We start from the raw sequence: 18,658 nt of genomic DNA, 5'->3' as shown, positions 1-18,658 counted from the left end.
TCAATCAAAAATAGATTAAATAATTCCTGAACATGATATTTTTGTTGCATTTGTTAATCATGAGAGACAAAACTTGACAATGGGAAGCAGAAAAAAGTAAGAATCAAAATGCCATGGGAAAATCAAAGTAAATAACCTATGCTTTACATCTCCACTGGTCACAAGAATGAACTCACTATTTAGAGGAATTAAAGATTACACATTCAGGTAGTGGATATTAAAGCTCTTCAAGCATCAAGTTATCAATGATGTGAAAAACTCAATTTTCCAATTCACTGTTTCTAAACTAATTACTGACTGTGTTAGGCCATCCAGAAATGTATTGGTTGAAAACATAGTTTCACAGATCCCAAACTATTAATTAAATTTGGACAATACTGGATTTATTCTGCATGTTGAGTGCAGGGAAATATAACAGTTAATGTTATTCACCATTACATTTTATGTGCACAGCACACTGTGGTTAGCATGTACATAGTTCCAAAATGTTTTAAATATATGCCTTCCTCAGGATTTGCAGAGTTAATATGAAAAGATGAATTTCTGATAAGTGGTTGAGATGAAGAGTTTTGGCATGGTGTCTGCTTTGTTGTAGCCTACGTTCTTGCTTGTCCACTTTTCCAGATTGCAAAATGGCAAAGTTAACAACAAAAAAAAAGGAAACTGAATTTAACGTTTTGAAATTATAATTTCTGGTTGACTTGTTTATTACGACCCACCCAGCCGATACATTTTTCGTCCCTCTTCCCTCCGGGAGAAGGCTCAGGAGCTTGAAGACTCGTATGGCCCTATTTGGGAACAGCTTCTTTCCAACTGTGATAAGACTGCTGAACGGATCCTGACCCAGATCTGGGCCGTACACTCCAAATATCCGCACCTGCCTCTCGGTTTTTTTGCACTACCTTACTTTCCATTTTTCTATTTTCTATTTATGATTCATAATTTAAATTTTTAATATTTACTAATTTATCTATTTTTAATATTTAATATTTTTAATCCAGGGAGCAGGAAGCGCAGAATCAAATATCGCTGTGATGATTGTACTCTGTAACGAGATGTTTGTTCCCCTGCCCACATAAGACATTGTTCCTTTCAGCATGATCTGGGCATTATCTACTGGGGGTTTGACTCACAGATCATCAGCACCATGGCCTATTGCACAGTGCTATGCTCTTCCTGCTCCCAAATGGTTGCATTTTGTCTTCAAATGACCACCCCCAAACTTCAGTCACCATCTGCAGTCCCACTCCCATGAACTCCACCAGTGTCAAAGCAATCACTTTCGACATTATTGACAAGATATTTGAAGAAAGTCCATTGATTCCCAGATGAGTCCTCCTAGTAGTGTAGTGTTTAGCACTTCACTGTACCGTCCCAGTGACCCAGGTTCAATTCCTGCCACTGTCTATAAGGAATCTGTACATTCTCCCTGAAACCACTGCGTTTCCTCTAGGTACTCCAGTTTCCATCCACAATCTAAAGACGTACCAGTTGGTAATTAATTGGTCATTGTAAATTGTCCCGTGATTAAGCTAGGGATAAATTAGGGGTTGCTGGGTGGCACGGTTCAAAGGGCGAGTAGGGCTTATTCCATGCTGTATTTCAATAAAGAAATAATAGTATAGGCATCCGTTAGTCTCGTGAGACCATGGATTTGCGCCTTGGAAGGTTTCCAGGGCACAGGCCTGGGCAAGGTTGTATGGAAGACCAGCAGTTGCTCATGCTGCAAGTCTCCCCTCTCCAAGCCACTAATGTTGTCCAAGGGAAGGGCATTAGGACCCTTACAGCTTGGCACCAGTGTCGTCGCAGAGCAATGTGTGGTTAGGTGCCTTGCTCAAGGACACAACACGCTGCCTCAGCTGAGGCTCAAACTGGTGACTTTCAGATCACTAGACTGACGCCTTAACCACTTGGCCAAGTGCCAACGCAATAAAGAAATAAATAATTGAATAAAATATCAAATGGCTAGTTGTTTGTATGCGCACGTGTACAGTACAACCATCTTTTAAGCAAGCAGCTCAGTGGTGCAGTAGGTAGTGTTGATGCTGTCTCATGCAGCTAGCGAACCAGGTTTCATTCTGACCAGCCACTGTCTTTGTGGAGTTTGTATGTTATCTCTCTGACTGCTCTGCTTTCTTATCACACTGGTTGGTAAGACAGTTGGCTTCTGTAAATCATTCCTAATATACTTTGTAGGTAGGTGGTAGGAAAGAGAATGGATGAGGGAATGGGATTGATGTTGGAGAGAGGATGAGTTGTCTGGAAATGGATGAGGGAATGGGATTGATGTTGGAGAGAGGATGAGTTGTCTGGAAATGGATGAGGGAATGGGATTGATGTTGGAGAGAGTATGAGTTGTCTGGAAGTGGATGAGGGAATGGGATTGATGTTGGAGAGAGTATGATTTGTCTGGAAATGGATGAGGGAATAGGATTGATGTTGGAGAGAGGATGATTTGTCTGGAAATGGATGAGGGAATAGGATTGATGTTGGAGAGAGGATGATTTGTCTGGAAATGGATGAGGGAATGGGATTGATTGATGTTGGAGAGAGGATGAGTTCTCTGGAAATATTGATGGGAATTCTCTGAGAGCTGGTGTTGACAGAGTGAGGTAAATAGCCATCACTTATGTTGAAGGGGAATATGACATCAAATAAAAAGTTTAATTTACTATTCACCAGTACTGCCAGTTTCTCTCGAGAGTTTGGTAACCGTGGAGGTTGGCACTGTGTAAGAAGTGGCACTGTTGAGTTTCATGAGGAGTCTAACAGTGCAGCATGGCATCCTAGGGCTAGTGGTTAACCAAGCAGAATGCTATTCCACAACGTGCACTCAGGAAATGCCTATTTATGAATTTACTTGCTGGCTGATCTGGATAAGTTTCACTTCGTTAGATTTACTTGCCTGAACACTATATCATATAAATAAATTCTTTGGTATGAGTTGTAACTTTATACTTCCAATTTCATTGCAAAATCAAAAAACGTAATTATTTTGCCTTTCAAAATTCTGTATCCCTCTCTATAAGATCTTTACTGAATCATGCCTCATAATTCCACTTATCTGCATTCTCTTGCAATCAGCTACAACATGTCTATCATTCTGAGTCTTTAACTACATTGTGAGGTTCTCATAATCGATGATCTCACTTTAAAGACACACAAAATATGTTGGAAAAACTCAGCAGGCCAGGCAGCATCTATGAAAAGGAGTAAACATTCAATGTTTCAGCCCGAGATCCTTCATCAGAATTGGAAAAGAAGGGGTAGTTGAATGAGAAGGTGGGAAGAGAAGAGGAAGAAAAACAAGCTCCTCCATCATTTTACATGTGTTGCTTTGGATTTCCAACATCTGCAGAATGTCATGTTTATTCATTCCCATAGGTGATGCCTGACCTGCTGAGTTCCTCTAGCATTTTGTGTGTGTTCCTCTGGACATCTGCAGATTTACTCGTATTTGTCTCACTATGGGAACAGTTCAATGATGGGGCAAGTGAAGTTGAGTGAAGTTATCCTTTATGGTTCAAGAGCCTGATGGTTAAGGAGTAGCAATTGTTCCTGAACCTTGTGGTGTAGTCCTGAGGCTCCTGTGCCTTCTTCCTGATTGCAAGAGTGAGAAGAGAGCATGCCTTGGGTGATGATTGTCCCTGATGATGGATGGTGCTTTCCTACGACTGTGTTTCATGTTGATGTGCTCAATGGTGGAGAGGGCTTTAGCCATGTTAGACTCGGCTGTATCCACTACTCTTCATAGGATTTTCCATTCCAGACACTGGTGTTTCCATACCAGGCTGTCATACAGCCAATGTGTTCTCCACTGCATACTTTTAGAAGTTGGTCAAAATTTAGATGTCATGTCGAATCTTCACAAACTCCTAAGGAAGCAGAGACACAACTGTACTTTCTTCATCATTGCATTTATATGCTGGGCCCAGGGCAGATCCTCCAAAATAATAACACTCAGGAAATTAATGTTGCTGACACTCTCCACCTCTAATCTTCTGATGAGAACTAGCTCATGGACCTCTGTCTTCCTTCTCCTGCATTCAGTAATCAGCTCCTTGGGTATGCTGACATTGAGTAAGATGTTGTTGTTATGACAGCACTCAGCCAGATTTTCAATCTCCCTCCTGTATGCTGATTTGTCACCACCTCTGATTCAGCTTATGATAGTGGTGTCATCAGCAAAATGAATATTGCATTCACCCTATGCTTAGCCTCACAGTTATAGGTGTAAAGTGTATAGAGCAGTGGTCCCCAACCACCGGGCCACATAGCATGTGCTACCGGGCCGCGAGGAAACGATATGATTTGGCGATATGAGTCAGTTGCACCTTTCCTCATTCCCTATCACGCCCACTGTTGAACTTGAACGCACACATCATTCATGTCAGCACAGAAAGAAGATCAACTCCTCAAGCTTACAAATGACGGTGGGCTGAAAAGTATGTTTGACATAACATCTCTGCTGACATTCTGGATCAAAATCAAGGCTAAATATCCTGAGATAGCCACGAAAGCACTGAAAACGCTGCTTCCATTTCCAACATATCTCTGCAAAGCGAGGTTTTCTGCAATGAATGTGACGGAAACTAAATCATGGAATAGACTGGACATAAGGAACCCCCTTCGAGTATCGCTGTCTCCCAACACCCCTCGATAGGACCGTCTTGTTGCAGGGAAACAAGCCCAGGGCTCCCACTGATTCAGCAATACTGGTGTGTTGCAATGATTTTATATGTTCATACGAGGAAAATATGCACTGTGTGTTTAATATCCAAACGTTACTTAAAATATTATGCTGCTGTTGACTTATAAGTGACTTCTAATTGACTTATCACTATATTCCTGCGAGGAAAATATGCGCTGTGTGTTTAATATTAAATTCTGCAGATTTACTCGTATTTGTCTCACTTCATCTCATTATCCATCTCCCTGGCACTGAGGCTATGAAGGCTGCCCCAGCTGCTGTGCTCCATACCTACTAATATGATGAACAGAGAAGTGAGGCTTTGGGCCTTCTCCCAGCTGCTCCGGGGCTCGGATCTGAAGACTTAATTTTGGTTCAGACTGTTGTTGTTTACTTCAATTGTTTACATGATTTGTATTTTTTTCCCAGCAGGACTGAAGTAAAAAAGAATGGTGGTGACATATATGTACTTTGATACTAAATTTACTTTGAACTTTGAGTCTTGCTCAATTCTGTCACTCTGTTTTGATGACGTTTCAATGGCATGAGATCCAGATCTCAACCACGCTTTGTTTATGAGTTCCTTTCTGTTTCCCCCCTACGTGGCTTAGCTATAACCTTAGTGGGAGGTATTTCCTCTGGATTGAGCCCATCAGATCGTATTTAACTTTCCAAACATTTCAAATTGATTGCTCCAAAATGGATTTTGCTTTCCATTGTAGGTTTCTATTCATCATTCTTCAATGCAAGCATTCTGTGTAAAAAAACAAGAATGCAAAATGCCAGAATTGAAAGGAAGAGCATATTAGGCCAAATAGATTAATTTTGCTTCTGTGTCTTATGGTTTTTTTTAAGTTTTTTAGTCAGAGGGTGGTGAATCTATGGAATTTGTTGCCACGGGCGGCAGTGGAGGCCAAGTCATTGGGTGTATTTAAGGCAGAGATTGATAGGTATCTGAGTAGCCAGGGCATCAAAGGTTATGGTGAGAAGGCGGGGCAGTGGGACTAAATAGGATAAAATGGATCAGCTCATGATAAAATGGCGGAGCAGATTCGATGGGCCGAATGGCCTACTTCTGCTCCTTTGTCTTATGGTCTTATGGTTTTTTTTTAAAGAGTGGAATGATTATACGTATTTAATTGAAGTGTACAACACTTTCAAACTAAAGGTCGGTAATGTGCCTAGAACTAATACCAGGCCTTCTGTTATGATAGATCACAACATTTTTAGGCATAGGAGCAGAATTAGGCCATTCAGCGCATCAAGTCTACTCCGCCATTCCATCATGGCTGATCCCAGATCCCACTGAACCCCATACACCTGCCTTCTCGCCATATCCTTTGATGCCCTGACCGATCAGGAAATGATCAACTTCTGCTTTAAATATACCCATGGACTTGGCCTCCACCACGGTCTGTGGTAGAACATCTCACAGATTCACTACTCTCTGGCCAAAAAAATTACTCTTTATCTCTGTTCTAAAGGGTCTCCCCTCAACTTTGAGATATACTTGACTTATCACTTATATTCTGGTTGTGATTCCAACGCCCCCCCCCCCTCCCAACTAGGGTTGCCAACTGTCCCGTATTTGCCAGGACATCCCATATATTGGTCTAAATTGGTTTGTCCCATATGGCAGGGGTTCCCAACCTTTTTTGCACTGCGGACCGGTTTCATATTGACAATATTCTTGCGGACCGGCCGACCGGGGCGGGGGGGGGGTGCTGTGTGGGTAGGGTTGGCAATGGACAAGAGTAGCAGTCAAATACGTTGGGCTTACCCCAAGAAAGACTACAATGACCATGAAGCCTTGCACAGGCATCAGTGCGCATGTGTGACTTGCGCATGCGTGCACGTGCTGATTATTTTTCTACAAATCGTTTTTGGTGATTCTGTGGGGGGTGAGGGGGTTAATCACAAGCGGAATATCGATGATAAGTGGCTAATACACTCAATTTCGTTTCTAAAAGGGTTTACCTAACGAATTTAATATTAAACACACAGCACATATTTTCCTCGCATGATATAGCGAACATAGAATAGTACAGCACAGTACAGGCCCTTCGGCCCACAATGTTATGCCGACCCTCAAACCCTGCCTCCCATATAAGCCCCCACCTTAGATTCCTCCATATACCTGTCTAGAAGTCTCTCAAACTTCACTAGTGTATCTGCCTCCACCACTGACTCAGGCAGTGCATTCCACGCACCAACCACTCTCTGAGTAAAAAACCTTCCTCTAATATCCCCCTTGAACTTCCCGCCCTTTACCTTAAAGCCATGTCCTCTTGTATTGAGCAGTGGTGCCCTGGGGAAGAGGCGATGGCTATCCACTCTGTCTATTCCTCTTATTATCTTGTACACCTCTATCATGTCTCCTCTCATCCTCCTTCTCTCCAAAGAGTAAAGCCCTAGCTCCCTTAATCTCTGATCATAATGCATACTTTCTAAACCAGGCAGCATCCTGGTAAATCTCCTCTGTACCCTTTCCAATTCTTCCACATCCTTCCTATAGTGAGGTGACCAGAGCTGGACACAGTACTCCAAGTGTGGCCTAACCAGAGTTTTATAGAGCTGCATCATTACCTCGCGACTCTTAAACTCTATCCCTCGACTTATGAAAGCTAACACCCCATAAGCTTTCTTCACTACCCTATCCACCTGTGAGGCGACTTTCAGGGATCTGTGGACATGTACCCCGAGATCCCGCTGCTCCTCCACACTACCAAGTATCCTGCCATTTACTTTGTACTCTGCCTTGGAGTTTGTCCTTCCAAAGTGTACCACCTCACAGTTCTCTGGGTTGAATTCCATCTGCCACTTCTCAGCCCACTTCTGCATCCTATCAGTGTCTCTCTGCAATCTTTGACAATCCTCTACACTATCTACAACACCACCAACCTTTGTGTCGTCTGCAAACTTGCCAACCCACCCTTCTACCCCTACATCCAGGTCGTTAATAAAAATCATGAAAAGTAGAGGTCCCAGAACAGATCCTTGTGGGACACCACTAGTCACAATCCTCCAATCTGAATGTACTACCTCCACCACCACCCCCTGCCTTCTGCAGGCAAGCCAATTCTAAAACCACCTGGCCAAACTTCCCTGGATCCCATGCCTTCTAACTTTCTGAATAAGCCTACCATGTGGAACCTTGTCAAATGCCTTACTAAAATCCATATAGATCACATCCACTGCACTACCCTCATCTATATGTCTGGTCACCTCCTCAAAAAACTCTATCAGGCTTGTTAGACACGATCTGCCCTTCACAAAGCCATGCTGACTGTCTCTGATCAGACCATGATTCTCTAAATGCCTATAGATCATAGAAACATAGAAAATAGGTGCAGGAGTAGGCCATTCGGCCCTTCGAGCCTGCACCGCCATTTATTATGATCATGGCTGATCATCCAACTCAGAACCCCGCCCCAGCCTTCCCTCCATACACCCTGACCCCCGTAGCCACAAGGGCCATATCTAACTCCCTCTTAAATATAGCCAATGAACTGGCCTCAACTGTTTCCTGTGGCAGAGAATTCCACAGATTCACCACTCTCTGTGTGAAGAAGTTTTTCCTAATCTCGGTCCTAAAAGGCTTCCCCTCTATCGTCAAACTGTGGCCCCTCGTTCTGGACTTCCCCAACATTGGGAACAATCTTCCTGCATCTAGCCTGTCCAATCCCTTTAGGATCTTATACGTTTCAATCAGATCCCCCCTCAATCTTCTAAATTCCAACGAATATAAGCCCAGTTCATCCAGTCTTTCTTCATATGAAAGTCCTGCCATCCCAGGAATCAATCTGGTGAACCTTCTTTGTACTCCCTCTATGGCAAGGATATCTTTCCTCAGATTAGGGGACCAAAACTGCACACAATACTCCAGGTGTGGTCTCACCAAGGCCTTGTACAACTGCAGTAGTACCTCCCTGCTCCTGTACTCGAATCCTCTCGCTATAAATGCCAGCATACCATTCGCCTTTTTCACCGCCTGCTGTACCTGCATGCCCACTTTCAATGACCGGTGTATAATGACACCCAGGTCTCGTTGCACCTCCCCTTTTCCTAATCGGCCACCATTCAGATAATAATCTGTTTTCCTATTTTTGCCACCAAAGTGGACAACTTCACATTTATCCACATTAAATTGCATCTGCCATGAATTTGCCCACTCACCCAACCTATCCAAGTCACCCTGCATCCTCTTAGCATTCTCCTCACAGCTAACACTGCCACCCAGCTTCGTGTCATCCGCAAACTTGGAGATGCTGCATTTAATTCCCTCATCCAAGTCATTAATATATATTGTAAACAACTGGGGTCCCAGCACTGAGCCTTGCGGTACCCCACTAGTCACCGCCTGCCATTCTGAAAAGGTCCCGTTTATTCCCACTCTTTGCTTCCTGTCTGCTAACCAATTCTCCACCCACACCAATACCTTACCCCCAATACCGTGTGCTTTAAGTTTGCACACTAATCTCCTGTGTGGGACCTTGTCAAAAGCCTTTTGAAAATCCAAATATACCACATCCACTGGTTCTCCCCTATCCACTCTACTAGTTACATCCTCAAAAAATTCTATGAGATTCGTCAGACATGATTTTCCTTTCACAAATCCATGCTGACTTTGTCCGATGATTTCACCGCTTTCCAAATGTGCTGTTATCACATCCTTGATAACTGACTCCAGCAGTTTCCCCACCACCGACGTTAGGCTAACCGGTCTATAATTCCCCGGTTTCTCTCTCCCTCCTTTTTTAAAAAGTGGAGTTACATTAGCCACCCTCCAATCCTCAGGAACTAGTCCAGAATCTAACGAGTTTTGAAAAATTATCACTAACGCATCCACTATTTCTTGGGCTACTTCCTTAAGCACTCTAGGATGCAGACCATCTGGCCCTGGGGATTTATCTGCCTTCAATCCCTTCAATTTACCTAACACCACTTCCCTAATAACATGTATTTCGCTCAGTCCCTCCATCTCACTGGACCCTCTGTCCCCTACTATTTCTGGAAGATTATTTATGTCCTCCTTAGTGAAGGCAGAACCAAAGTAATTATTCAATTGGTCTGCCATGTCCTTGCTCCCCATAATCAATTCACCTGTTTCTGTCTGCAGGGGACCTACATTTGTCTTTACCAGTGTTTTCCTTTTTACATATCTATAAAAGCTTTTACAGTCCATTTTTATGTTCCCTGCCAGTTTTCTCTCATAATCTTTTTTCCCTTTCCTAATTAAGCCCTTTGTCGTCCTCTGCTGAACTCTGAATTTCTCCCAGTCCACAGGTGAGCCACTTTCTCTGGCTAATTTGTATGCTTCTTCTTTGGAATTGATACTATCCCTAATTTCTCTTGTCAGCCACGGGTGCACTACCTTCCTTGATTTATTCTTTTGCCAAACTGGGATGAACAATTTTTGTAGTTCATCCATGCAACATCCTATTTCTAAGAATCTTTTCCAATAGCTTTCCCACCGCAGACGTAAGGCTCACTGATCTATAATTACCCAGACTATCCCTACTACCTTTTTTGAACAAGGGAACAACATGCGCCTCCCTCCAATCCTCCGGTACCATTCCCGTGGACAACGAGGACAGTCAATTATCAGGGGAGATCAGGGAAGCTTGAAGTAAGTGTTGAACTTCCAGTAGAAGTGGCAGAAGCTGGTTCGATATTATCATTTAAAGTTAAATTGGATAGCTCTATGGACAGGAAAGGAATGGAGGGTTATGGGCTGAGTGCAGGTCGGTGGGACTAGGTGAGAGTAGCGTTCGGCACGGACTAGAAGGTCAGAGATGGCCTGCTTCCGTGCTGTAATTGTTATATGGTTATATAAGTCAATAGCATCATAACATTTTAAGTAACGTTTGGATATTGAACACAGCGCATATTTCCCCCTATTAACATATAAAATCATTGCAATGCGCCAATATTGCTGAATCAGTGGGAGCCCTGGGCTCAAGACGGTCCTATCGAGGGGTGATGGGAGACAGCGATACTCGAAGGAAGTTCCTTATGTCCAGTCTATTTCGCAATTTAGTTTTCGTTGCATTCATTGCAGAGATATGTTGGAAATGGAAGCAACGTTTTCAGTGCTTTCGTGGCTATCTCAGGATATTTAGCCTTGACTTTGATCCAGAATGCCAGCAGAGATGTTATGTCAAACATACTTTTCAGCTCACTGTCATTTGCAAGCGCGAGGAGTTGATCTCCTTGCCGCGCTGACATGGACGCGTAATGACCTCGCGTGCGTAATGGCTCAACAGTGGGTGTGACAGGGAATGAGGAAAGGTGCAGCTGACTCATATCGCCAAATCTATATCGTTTCCTCGTGGCCCGGTAGCGCATGCTCTGCGGCCCAGTACCGGTCCGCGGCCCGGTGGTTGGGGACCGCTGCCATATGGGACTGCCCTTGTCCCGTATTTCCCCCGCTAAGGTAGAGTGTGCTTATGAAACCGTTTGTAAGCCAAAATGGCGTAAAGCGAAGAAGCAATTACCATTGATTTATATGGGAAAAATTTTTAAGCGTTCCCAGACCCAAAAAATAACCTACCAAATTAAACCAAATAACACATAAAACCTAATATAACACTAACATATAGTAAAAGCAGGAATAATGTGATAAATAAACAGCCTATATGAAGTAGAAATAATGTATGTACAGTGTAGTTTCGCTGAACAGAAGAACAGAATTGCCAAAAATGATTTGTAGAGAAAAAATCGGCACGTATACGCATGCGCACACAGGTGCCCGCGCAAGGTTTCATGGTCATGGTAGTCTTTCTCGGGGTAAACACAGTGAGAAAGTTGGCAACCCTACCCTGCCCCGTTGGCCGGTCCACATGAATATTGTCATGATTAAACCGGTCCGCGGTGCAAAAAAGGCTGGGGACCCCCGGTGCAGATCACCTATGCTGATGGAGGCTGTAGAGATGTTGTTGCGACTGCTGTTGGAAAAGTTTTGATGACAACAAAAAAAGAAATATCACAGTGAGCATGTGAGAAGAAACTGGAATATCAAAGCCTGAGGAAATCAAAATCAAATATAACTGGATAAGATCACCCATCTTCCAGCCTCAGCCCCTTTATATCCTGTATCCCTAAAGGAGAATATATCGTGGGGAAGAATTGGTGGAATTTAAATGAAAGGAGTTGGCAGAAGTTAAGTAGGAGTCTTTCTAAATCATGTTGTTTTAAACAGCGGTAATGTTCTAGATTAAAAATCAAGAATATGAAATAATTAAACATCTCATTCAGTGGATCTTGCTTCTGTATAATGTCATAAAAAACAAAGAGAAATGTATTTAGAATGTATCATGCATGCCCTTTTGAATAACGTGTGAAAGATGAATTGTGAAATTTCATCATTTAATTTTTGCACTTCAAAAAACTATTTCAAATAATGATTTCATGTAAAAAGTCAGATATCTAGAAGCACCCGGAATGACATATATTGTATTTCTTTAATCACTTCAGCATTATATTCTGTAAAGCTTTAACTAATTGTTCATCATATTTTATTTCAGATGATGCTTTGAAAACATCAGATGCTCGCCTGTCGTTGGATGACCTATTTAGAATAGAGTTCACTATTCATGACCCTGAAGTAAAATGGATAAACGGTATGTCATAAGGCAATAACTCATAAGCTTGAAGTATAACAGTTAAAGAATCGACAACTGGAGTGAAATTGGTAGAGTTTAGGAATTTTTGAGAATATAATATGAAATATGAAGTTATGGTTCCAATGGCACAAATTGTCATTTAAATTTATGCATGTGCTTCCGTAAGAAAAATGTCTGTTTTGATTTTCCGATCATGTTAGAAAAGCATGCAGTTTTTTAAATTTAAAATTATAGGGAATTATTATTTTTCAATTATTTTCATACTCTGTCTCTAAGTCTGAATTTTTAACTCTAAGTCTCACGACTGTTTTGGGCTCATATGGTGTTTAGACAACATTGCATGTTTATTGAACCATCTTTTGAATCAAATGAAAGTCAGGTACTCTTTCAGTTTGGCAAAGAAATAAGCTATTCATGAAAGATGAGATCCATTTGTCAAGAAAATATCATTTACATAGTATGTTTCTGAGAGTAAAACAGAGACACACCAGATGGTAGATGTCCAAATATGAAGCAAAAAAAAAAAAAACGGGCACATCTGGTTAAACTCAGTGGATTGAACAGCATCTGACTCAGAGTCTTAACCCAAATGTTGATAATTCATATCCCGCCAAAGATGCTGCTCAGCCTGCTGAGTTCCCCCAGTGCTTGATATTTGCTGACTTTAAAACTTTGCCTAGTGCAGTTTGTCTGCCTAGTTTCTGTCAGTCATAATGCTGGATGTGTTTCAAAATGACTGTAGCGGCAGTGAGCCACGATGGAGGTGGTATCACTACAACTGTTTCATGATTTGATGCTGTAACCTTTATCTTGGTAAGACCAAAAATGTGCTATGTTTATAACTGAGTTTGAAAGAGCAGTATCTACTGCTTAGAGTTTAGCAAGAAGTAAAACTAAATTCCAGGATTTATGAAAGATTCTCCTTAATAGAATTGAAAAGGGAAGAACTCAATGCCCGAACACTGATTTTAGGTGCTTGTGTTATAGATGTTCTCTCTCCGTTTTACAGTGACAGCCCTCTGTGCCATTCACAATCACATCCGGTCAAGTACACTTGACTGTTTTGTTTCTGTTATCTAGTCCACAATTGTCTATTGATTGCTTCCTGTCCAGATTGTTTCAACATAATGGTTGCACAGGTTGGCCTGACCAGTGAGCACACTGAGTACTGCAGGCCCATTTTAAGATCACCATCATGCATCAGTGGAGGTAATTAATTCTAGGAATGTGATAACATTGTGCTGGAACGATGACTTGCTTTACTCATTGCTGCAGCAAACACGTCAACATAACTAGTCCATATTATTTCATGAGCTGTTCTATTGGCCATTGTGAATGCAGTATTCTACGACCCCCAGATTCTCCAGGTAAACCAAATGGATACAACTTTCTCCCCTACCCCCACCTTCTAACTCTTGACCCCTCATCTTTTTTTCTCCAGCCCTGAAGAAGGGTCTCGTCAACTATACTCTTTTCCATAGCTGCTGCCTGGTCTGCTGAGTTCCTCCAGCATATTCCGTGTGTTGCTTGGATACACCTCCTGTGCTCCTTGATGCGGGTTTCCACTGTGTGTCCCGTCTAGCCGATATACACTGCTCCACATGCCAGTCGACCTGATTATCTTTGACTCTCAAAAAGTTGTGACTTGAGCTTCCTTACGGGTTTGTGAGTGGCATTAATCTGGTATTTCTTCAAGATCCTGCAGATCCTTCCAGAAGCCATGGATATATCAGGAAGACGGGCAGTAGTGACGGGTTCCTCCTCATCGTTAGATTTCCTGGTTTCTCTGTCAGCCCTTTTAAGAGCCCAGTTGATTCCAGAACAGGGCTTCGACAACACAAAACTACGGTGCCATGCCATGGTACAGATGTATCCCCAACCCACCACACATTATGCTTTATAGCATTTTCAAAGTTGTGAATTACTCATTTATTGTAAATTTTGACCAGTTGACCTCCTATTTGCCAGAAATCCACTCAGATAGGTTCTCAAAGTAAATTACATTTTGTCAGAAGCCCCATCTCAGATCAGGACTGCCACTCTCTTCTACCTGATCTGCCTCTGCACTGGTCTTAATCCAATGGCTTTTCCTTCATATGATGCACAATGGTGGGGTGGGGATACATCTCTACCAAAGGAGGTGTAAGGTGCTCCTTCCCACCACTAGCCTGCAAGTCACCCTTGGGCAAGGTGTAGCACCTGCTTAGCCACTTAATCAGGGTCATGTGAAGTATTGGGAGCCAGTGGTGTATGGTCGTATGAGCAGCTGGTGCATGTGGAGAAAGGCTTTGTTCACATAGCCTCGGGTGTGCATTTTAATTTATAAGCCCTCAAGAGACCCACAACACATTCACGTTTCAATGCAATTCTCAGGTCACTGTATAATTTCTGCACTGCACTCGCATTGTCAGAGGAAGCTCAATCTTGCTTTGATATTTTTACCAATGCATAAATTATATTAATTTTCCTACAGTTCAAGTTGATTAAGAATGAAAGAAAATATATTGGATAACTTTGTTCATTTTGCAAATTTTCAGCCTCATTGTCACGCTAATTTTTCGCAAATGAACTGACCATTTGACAATTGCATGATTAATTAATCATTAGCTGAATAACGAGACACTTTTTATAATTTCTATAATAATGATGTCACCTATGGATTGTTTATGTCGCACAAGAGGTAATCTCTTCATTAATTTGATCTTTTCAACCACCTGCATGATTTTCACCTTGTTGTACCCTTCATTAAATGAATTAGACTAACAGGAAAACTCAATATATCATCCAGTGCAAAAATAACAATTTATTCAAATAGTTTTTCCTGGTCACAGATCACACAAATGTGTTTATATTGCTGTTGATAATGTTATTTCCAATTCAGTCCATCAACACCATCTCTTTGGTCGAGAAAGCACACTAGTGCCTTCACATCCCGAGGAAATTGAAGCATGTGGGTTCCCCCCACACCCCCCATTTTAGCCATTTTTTTACAGGAGCACCATTGGGAGTGGCCTGACCAACTGCATCACCATCTGGTACTGGAATTGCAGGCCATCTGACCGCAAGTACCTACAAAGGATTGCAAGGACTGCTGGGGGACCAGTGGGGTCTCTCTTCCACCCATTAGAGGTATTTATAAGCAACACTGTGTAAGCAGTGCCCTTAGCATTGTTAATGATCACTCCGGTCCATCCAATAATCTTTTTGACCTACCCACCACCATCAGGCAGGAGATACTGTATCATTAGGACAAGGACTGCTAGGATGAGAAACAGCCTCCTCCCCCAGGCCGTAAGACTACTGAACTCCTTGCCACCACCGAGGTCTCATCATGTATGAAGTGGCAGCAATGTTATACTGTTTACTTTTTATCTTGTTTCATATCCACCTTATTAATTGCTAATTTATATGTGATAATATTACCGTGAGTGTTATGATGTGTGAGTTATATGTACAGTGCGGTGCATCTTCGCCTGGAGGAATGTTGTCTTGTTTGGCGACATGTACGTGTATGGTTGAATGAAAATAAACTTGAACTTGAAACTCAGAGTTACCGGATTCATATCGAAATTTCTGGATGGTTGATGTGGAAAGACAGGTTCAAACCCCACCATAGTAGCTGGTTAATTTGAACTAATTAAACTAATTAAACAAATCAGGAATTGCATTTTTATATAAAAATAGAGATATTAATGACCGTGAGATCACTGAATTCCTGCTTAACCCCAATATTTTTCATGAACAGATTCTGGGAAGAGAATTTACCAGCCTTATCTAATCTGGCTTTTCAATGATTTCACAACCAATAATGTATCTGACATTTAACAGCTCTTGAAAGCTCCTCAGTTCATGGACATTTAGTCCTGGGCAATAAATAATATCTTTTCCAGCAATGTTCTTAACTCATGAAAAAGGTACTTTAAAATGGACAGCTTACATTTTGTTCATTTGTGCAACACCTGGTATCTTGAGCAGGCCAAGTGTAATGACTTTGTGAAGATGGTGCAATATTGAGCAGTCTCTTTGGGATGGAAGTTCCTCTCTGACCTTTCTGTCTGTGGCCTCTTACATAAGACACAAAGCAAGCCAAAGGAACATCACCTCATCTTCTGACTGGGCACATTGCAGCCTCCCAGATTCAATACCAACTTCTCTCTTTTTTAAGTAGTTCATGCTTCATTTTTGTCTCTCACAAAATAGCCACCATTTTGACTGAAGTTTTCTTGTTTTTGTCTAGTTGGGCCTGTTTATCATATTTCACAGCCTTACAATTAGCAACATATTACACATCATTAAAGACAATTTTTTTTTAGATTTAGATTATGAGAACACTCAGTCCTCGGGTATTGTCATTTAGAACTGCATGCATGCATAAGAAATGATACAGTGTTCCTCCGCAGTGATATCACACAAAAAAAAACAGGACAAGCCAAAGACTAACACTGACAAGAGCACGTAATTATAACATATAGTTACAGCAGTGCAAAACAATACCATAATTTGATAAAGAGCAGACCATGGGAATGGTAAAAAAAAAGTCTCAAAGTTCCGATCGACTCCCGATAGTCCCCATAGCAGGCAGCAGAAAGGAGAAACTCTGCCATAAACATCCAGGCAGCGACAACTGTCGATGCATTGGAAGCACCCGACCACAGCACACACTGAGTCCATCCAAAAACTTTAAGCCTCCAACCAACCCTTCGACACCGAGCACCGAGCACCATCTCTGCCGAGCGCTTTGACCCCGTCCCAGCCGTTGAGCAACAAGCAAAGCCAAGGACTCGGGCCTTCCCCTCTGGAGATTCTGGATCACACAGTAACAGCAGCAGTGAAACAGGCATTTCAGAAGTTTCTCCAGATGTTCCTCCGTTCTCTCACGTCTGTCTCCATCAAATCAGGATTGTGCACGGCATCCTACTTCAGGGGTCCCCAACCTTTTGGCAACGCGGACCGGTTTATTCTTGACAATATTCTTGCGGACCGGCTGACCCGCTTGTGGGGGGGGAGTTGCCAACAGACAAGAGTAGCAGTCAGATGCGTTGTGTTTACCCCGAGAAAGACTACCATGACCATGAAGCCTTGCACGGGCACCTGTATACACGTGCGTGTACATGCTGATTTTTTTCTACAAATCGTTTTTGGCGATTCTGTCGGGAAGGGGTGTTAATCATGACTGGAATATAGGTGATAAGTGGCTAATACACTCAATTTCGTTTCTAAAAGGGTTTATCTAACAAATTTAATATTAAACACACAGCACATATTTTCCTCGCATGTATATAGTGATAAGTCAATTATCAGGGGAGGACAGGGAAGCTTGAAGTAAGTGATGAACGAACTTCCAGTAGAAGTGGTAGAGGCAGGTTCGATATTATCATTTAAAGAAAAATTGGATAGGTATATGGACAGGAAAGGAATGGAAGGTTATGGGCTGAGTGCAGGTCGGCGGGACTTGGTGAGAGTAGTGTTCGGCACAGACTAGAAGGGCAGAGATGGTCTGTTTCTGTGCTGTAATTGTTATATGGTTATATGGTTATATAAGTCACTCATAAGTCAACAGCATCATAACATTTTAAGTAATGTTTGGATATTAAACACACAGCACATATTTTCTTCGTATGAACATATAACATCATTGCAACACACCAGTATTGCTGAATCAGTGGGAGCCCTGGGCTTGTTGCCCCGCAACAAGACGGTCCTATCGAGGGGTGATGGGAGACAGCGATACTCGAAGGGGGTTCCTTATGTCCAGTCTATTCCGCAATTTAGTTTTCATTGCAGAGATATGTTGGAAATGGAAGCAATGTTTTCAGTGCTTTCGTGGCTATCTCAGGATATTCAGCCTTGACTTTGACTCAGAATGCCGGCAGAGATGTTGTGTCAAACATACTTTTCAAACCGCCGTCACTTGCAAGCTCAAGGAGTTGATCTCCTTCCCGTGCTGACATGGATGACGCACAGGTAATGACCTCGCGTGCGTTCAAGCTCAACAGTGGGCGTGACAGGGAATGAGGAAAGGTGCAGCTGACTCATATCGCCAAATCATATCGTTTCTTCACGGCCCAGTAGCACATGCTTTGCGGCCCGGTGGTTGGGGACCGCTGCCCTACTTGACAGATTACAGATATCATTCACCGGAGTGGCCGCGTAAGCTGCGTCGCGCCACCATCTTCTCCTCCTCCTCGTAATCTAATATTAACAGCTCCTACTCTATTGCGTCAGGTTATCTGTTTTCACACCAAAGAGAAAAATGCCTTGTTCCATTTACCCACTTCCCTGCTTCTCTGGAATCAGATTTTCTCCTTTTTCCAGTTCAACATAGGAATGATGTCAGAATTCA

General features: G+C 42.4%; 1 protein-coding gene across 1 annotated transcript in view; it reads left to right on the top strand.

Moving 5' to 3' along the window:
• LOC140199671 (inactive dipeptidyl peptidase 10-like) overlaps nucleotides 1-18,658 on the top strand; it is a 928,450-nt gene that overhangs the window by 231,455 nt on the left and 678,337 nt on the right. Inside the window, exon 3 of the mRNA XM_072262134.1 lies at nucleotides 12,217-12,312. Coding sequence (XP_072118235.1) covers nucleotides 12,217-12,312 — 96 coding nt within the window. The remainder of the gene's footprint in view (nucleotides 1-12,216; nucleotides 12,313-18,658) is intronic.

Source organism: Mobula birostris, chromosome 6, assembly GCF_030028105.1.
Source record: "Mobula birostris isolate sMobBir1 chromosome 6, sMobBir1.hap1, whole genome shotgun sequence".
In the NCBI taxonomy this organism is placed as follows: Eukaryota; Metazoa; Chordata; class Chondrichthyes; order Myliobatiformes; family Myliobatidae; genus Mobula; species Mobula birostris.
This window is presented reverse-complemented; position numbering and strand designations above follow the sequence as displayed.